The following is a 5,771-nucleotide window of genomic DNA, read 5'->3' on the forward strand; positions in this document are numbered from 1 at the left end:
TACACGATTAGACAAATCAAAAGGGTTGGTCTAATATCGTTTGGTGATTTATATTGAGCAGTACAATTGACAGAAAGCACTGTTTGTTTCCTAATTTGCTTTACTACGCAATGATTATTTGGCGGGAAAAAGGCAATGGGTGGCGCATTGATTTACAGGTTGTAAAAAAAAAAATCTGCGTAGGATTTAAAGGCGCAGGGCAGCTGGTAGAGGTTTTGCAGTGAATGGTAACCGGCGGGAGGAAATCACGGCGCACTCTGGCTATAGTAGAGACACGCTGTGCCGCTTAAACCTTAAAGAAATAAACAACAAAGTTCGACAGAAACCGGTTCTGTCAACTTGGGATTATTTTCACTAAAACAGGAAGCCTGTGTGAACGTATTTTTATTGTTGTTTTTTCCTGTGCTACGGTGAGTACCTCTCACACACTCCTTATCCACTTCACGAGCCTCCCTGTTTACTGTCATTTATTTTTTTCTTAACTCTGTGGTTATTTTACTATACATTTGTCATCTTTAAAGTTCAGTTTTGAAGAAGTGTGTCGTGGAGATTATTTGACGGATAGTAGACTAGCTGTCAGGAACCGGCTTTTAATGAATTTGGTGTAGTTGACAGTTTTTCAGCTGAGGTATTTAGGCAGCATGTTGTTGCAGTGCTGTCAGAGGACTAGTTAACCCTCTCCATGTACATCAGCTTCACGGCCATGTTTATTTATTTCATATTTTCTCCTCTCGTGTCAGTGGTGCAGAGGTGAACATGACCCTGGAGTTGTAGTGTGGCATTTAACTGACCGTCTCGCATCTCTTTTCCCCTCGAAAGGCAGTCATCATGCCGCTGAACGTGGCCAGCAAGAACTACGACTATGACTACGACTCGTTCCAGCCCTACTTCTATTTCGACAACGAGGAGGAGAACTTCTACACACAGCAGCATGGCCAGCCGCCGGCTCCCAGTGAGGACATCTGGAAGAAGTTCGAGCTCCTGCCCACTCCTCCTCTCTCCCCGAGCCGGCGCTCGTCCTTCTCCAGCTCTTTCCCCTCCACGGCTGATCAGCTGGAGATGGTCACAGAGTTCCTCGGGGACGACGCGGTGAATCAGAGCTTTATTTGCGACTCGGATTCGTCGCAGTCTTTGCTCAAGTCGATCGTCATTCAGGACTGCATGTGGAGCGGCTTCTCCGCGGCGGCTAAGCTGGAGAGAGTGGTGTCGGAGCGCCTAGCGTCCATCAGAGCGGCCCGGAAAGGCTCGATCTCCAAAAGCGAGTGCTCGGAGGACTCGGACTCAAATGCCGGCTACCTACAGGACGTTAATGTTACCTCTGTTTCGGACTGCATAGATCCTTCAGTGGTGTTTCCATACCCACTGACCGAGTGTGTGAAGTTGAATAAGGAGTGTGAAAGCTCTCTGATGGACACTCCGCCCAACAGCGGGAGCAGCAGCAGTAGCGACAGTGAATCCGGTAAGTCCTGATTACACATATATATATTTTTTCCTAGTAGCGATGTACTTCATTCGCTTGAGCAATTTTATTTCTTGTTGGATAAAATGTCATAAAATAGTAATAATAATAGTAATAAGTCCGTTTGAGGCCGTTAAAGCGCTAGAGGGGGCGTGGCCTTCTGTTCTCCGCCTCGCTTGTCTGTGAATAAGCGGAATTCCAGGCGTTTACCGGAGTGGGTGTGGCTTTGTTGCCGGTGAGTGTGCTTCTCTTGAGGTTTGACGAAGCTTTTTTCCCCCCTCCTTCCACAGATGACGAGGACGAGGAGGATGAGGAAGAGGAGGAGATCGATGTCGTGACTGTAGAGAAAAGAAAGTCGGCCAAGAAGTGCGACTCGAGCCCCGTGGTGCTGAAGCGGTGTCACGTGACAAGCCAGCAGCACAACTACGCGGCGCAGCCGTGCACGCGGAGCGAGCAGCCCGCCGTCAAGCGGCTCCGCTTCGACAACAGCAGCGGCGCGCGCGCACACAGACAAAACCGCAAATGCTCGAGTCCCAAAGCCTCGGACTCTGAGGACAACGACAAACGGCGGACTCACAACGTGCTGGAGCGGCAGCGGCGCAACGAGCTCAAGTTGAGCTTCTTCGCCCTGCGTGACGAGGTCCCGGCTGTAGCCAACAACGAGAAGGCGGCCAAGGTGGTCATCTTAAAAAAGGCCACGGAGTTCATTGTAGGACTGCAGACTGAAGAACGAAAGCTCCTGCACTCTAAAGAGCAGCTCAGGAAAAAGTGGGACCACTTAAAAAGGAGACTGGAAATGCTGATTAGCTCGTGAGCTGATCTGGACTGGGACTTTACCTTTTAAAGCCCTTAAGTTGTTTGACTTTTGATGGCGCTGCTCTGAGATGCTTGGACTCGAATGCACCCCATCATGGTTGCAGACTTGACCTTAATACATTTACACTGCCTCAGTTTGACTTGAGGTTTCAGATTTGTATTTAATTTTATATTTAGCAATGGACAGCAGTACCACTCACTGTTGGTCTTAACTTAATGCTTTTGGGTTTTTTTGTAAATTTTTGTACATATGTCTTCATATATTAAGATACTGTATTAATTTGTCAATCATAAATGTTTCTTTATAAATTGCATTTGACTAAGTATGACTTGCATAGTCTTTCTTTCTACAATCAATTCTTGATGTCAAAATTGATGGATAAAAGCCACCTGAATCATGCTCAACATCAGTGTTGTGCTGAAGGTCACCTTTTTACCTGCTGAACAATCTGACAAGTGAGTCCAAGTTCACTTGATTCAAGGCTGTCAATCATGCATAGCTATTGTAGATGGGCTTTTTTTTTTTTTTTTTTTTTTTTGAGAAATATCAAATGTAAAGTTACTGAAGCTTTGTGTGCAGTCAGGGAGTGACTAAATTTGGGGGGGGGGTAAAGGGTGCAGTAAGGTGATCTGATTTTTTGGGCCCATTGTTGGACCCATGACAGTCTTGGATCAGAAAACATTAGATTTGGTTTGTAATTTTTAGTCTGCCCCCTGATTTTGAAGAAATGGAGCCTGACCAGTGCCACACCCTTTCATAATGCCACATTTATTCTAATTTGTTTAGTCTCAAAGTGCTAGACTTAACACTTACCCAGCCACTAACTTTTTAGTTTAGCTTATAAAGGCTGAAGTAGCAATTTGAGCCACAAATCTGCTGGTTAAGAGGATGATTTACTTGACAAGGCTAAGCTATTGCAAGAGCCCTCTGAAATCCTTGGAGTGGGTCTTACTAGATTAAGTGCATTATGCAATGTCTGACAATTAAGAACGTTGCATTTCTTTTATAGTGTGGTCTACCTTTTTAGTTACTTGCTCAGATTTTTATCTGAGGTGCAACCCTTCTCCTGGCCTTATTCTATAACTCATACTTAAGTCAAATGTCGGCTCAAATAGACTTTTCAATGGGTTAATGAGAAGGAAAGTGTCAATCCAGTGTATGACCTTTTGAGCACATGTTTTTATACTATCTTATAACAGTTTTAAATACTGCAACACTCCCTACTTTTCAACTTTAGCAGTGAAATTACATTGTACATGAGTCCTCATGAGCCTGTAATGCATTGAGAGGATACCTAACTGGCAAAACAAATCATTTCTAAAGTACATTGTGTAAATTTAAAAGCTTCTGCTGGATTGTTTAAGGGTAATTTTGCATTACAAGCACAGGCCCAGGCTCTTAGGTTGATGATCCTAAAAGAAATGATAAAGTAGGCTATTGAAAATCATTGATTATTTCATGTAATAAACATCTAATGATTCATCTTTCAGTTTAAGAGATTTCACTGTGTCTGTATATACTGAATGTGTTTTTTCTGGCTATAAAATCAAAGCAGGTCCATTTAGCTGGAGGTTTCTGTCCATGAGCATAGCTCGAGCTGGGTTGTCATTAAGTGAACCCTTTTAAAGGCTCTGAACCATTTATCACCAGAGTAAAGGACACTTTCCTGGTCATTTGTCTAACTGTATATCATAGAACATTGAAGTACTAAAAACACTTAGTCAAGGAAGTGAAATTCACACAGACTATTTCTTTAATGAAAAAAAAAATCTGCAAAGATTTAATCCTATCCCAAATAAATGTTTGGAATTTCATTATACATAAGTGTAAACACCAGCGCTCACTTCAATCCATTTGCCTTCTCATATGATTTGACCTGTAAGTATAAATGTTGTTTATTCTCCACTTGCAAAACCAATATCAAATCTCTATCAAACACCTCAGGTGTATGCATGTTTCTTTCACATGCTTTACCAAGAGGAAAGAGAAGAAGCAGGTTATTCTAGAACCTTCCAGATTAGTGTCAGGAACTTTAAACCATTAAACTAGATATACACTGATCAGGCATAACATTATGAGCAGTGAGAGGTGAAGTGAATAACACTGATTATCTCCTCATCATGGCACCTGTTAGAAAAATGGGCAAGCGTAAGGATTTGAGCGAGTTTGACCAGGGCCAAATTGTGATGGGTAGAGGACTGGATCAGAGCATCTCCAAAACTACAGCTCTTGTGGGGTGTTCCCTGTCTGCAGTGGTCAGTATCTATCAAAAGTGGTGAACAGGTGACAGGGTCATGGGCGGCCAAGGCTCAGTGATGCATTTGGGGAGAGTAGGCTGGTCCTTGTGGTCTGAGCCAACAGACGAGCTACTGTTGCTCAAATTACTGCAGAAGTTAATGCTGGTTCTGATAGAAAGGTGTCAGAATACACAGTGCCTCGATGGGTCAGGCCTGTTTTGGTAGCAAAAGGGCGACCAACACAATATTAAGCAGGTGGTCATAATCTGATCGGTGTATGTTGGTAAACAGCATGGTGGTGAAGAGACAGTGACAAAAACACACTAATCAATGTGTTGCAACATCCTTTCTAAGAAAATGAATAGCCACATACAGTTGCTTTATTTTTCACAATAAGCTAATCAAGAGATTTGGTCAGATACTACATTGATATAAATCAGCATGAACTAAATATGATTTAAAAAGTTTGCACGATTTATACAGGAGTAACAGAGTTCTGCAGGATGTAACTTGAGGCTCTAATGGGATATGACAATGCCCCTGTGCACAAAGCTCCAGGAAAACACTGTTTGTCTGAGGTTTGAGTGGAAGAATCGGATTGTCCTGCACATATCCCTGACCTCAACCCCCACTGAACACCTTTGGGATGAAGTAGAACACCAGCTGCACCGCAGACCAAACATCAGTGGACACAAATCTCCACAGCCACTCTCCAAAATCTAGTGGAAAGCCTTCCCAAAAGAGTGGAGATTATTATAACAAAAAAGGGGGACTAAATCTGGGATGTGATGTTTAATATGAATATATAGGTGTGATGGTCAGATGTCCATTTACAGCATTTGGCAGACAAACTTATCCAGAGCAACTTACATTTTTAACTCATTTTATACAATTGAGGGTTAGGGGCCTTGCTCAGGAGCCCAGCAGTAGCAGCTTAGTGGACTTGGGATTCAAGCTCACAACCTTCCAATCAGTAGTCCAACACCTTAACCATCGAGCTACCAGATCCCTTTTAGGAACCTTAGAGTGTATCAGAGTGGTAGATATGCGTTATCTTTTTTATATGCCTTAAAGAATACCAAATATAATTAAAAGAATAAAGTATAATGGGTTTTTTGTCTGCAAAACAGTAGAACAGGACAAACACTAAAGGCATATCCAGACCATTTTCAATGGGGTTGCCAGGTAAGACCCAATAATGTCTTATAGTAATAAGGTTTAATAAGGTCCAGGTCTCCGGCGGAGCAAAACAATAATC

The 5,771-nt window shown here is 42.9% G+C and overlaps 1 protein-coding gene across 3 annotated transcripts; it reads left to right on the plus strand.

Moving 5' to 3' along the window:
- Window positions 1-201: 201 nt before the first annotated feature.
- Window positions 202-3,771, plus strand: mycb (MYC proto-oncogene, bHLH transcription factor b). Of its 3 annotated transcripts, none has more exons than XM_058395540.1 (3): window positions 202-410; window positions 741-1,459; window positions 1,750-3,771. In XM_058395540.1, the coding sequence occupies exons 2-3, from the start codon at window positions 829-831 to the stop codon at window positions 2,271-2,273; spliced, it is 1,155 nt and encodes a 384-aa protein (XP_058251523.1). In that variant the 5' UTR covers window positions 202-410; window positions 741-828; the 3' UTR covers window positions 2,274-3,771. The 3 variants fall into 3 exon arrangements, with proteins under 3 accessions (XP_058251523.1, XP_058251522.1, XP_058251524.1); XM_058395539.1 differs by having other exon boundaries at window positions 820-1,459; XM_058395541.1 differs by having other exon boundaries at window positions 824-1,459.
- Window positions 3,772-5,771: the final 2,000 nt, after the last annotated feature.

The sequence above is a fragment of the Hemibagrus wyckioides genome, linkage group LG07 (assembly GCF_019097595.1).
Source record: "Hemibagrus wyckioides isolate EC202008001 linkage group LG07, SWU_Hwy_1.0, whole genome shotgun sequence".
In the NCBI taxonomy this organism is placed as follows: Eukaryota; Metazoa; Chordata; class Actinopteri; order Siluriformes; family Bagridae; genus Hemibagrus; species Hemibagrus wyckioides.

What these genes read in the sequence shown, in the direction of transcription:
- mycb (XM_058395540.1), top strand. Translation starts at nt 829, where the DNA reads ATGCCGCTGAACGTGGCCAGCAAGAACTACGACTATGACTACGACTCG. An exon ending in CAGTAGCGACAGTGAATCCG is followed by an intron (nt 1,460 to 1,749) that starts GTAAGTCCTGAT and finishes CTCCTTCCACAG; the next exon opens with ATGACGAGGACGAGGAGGAT.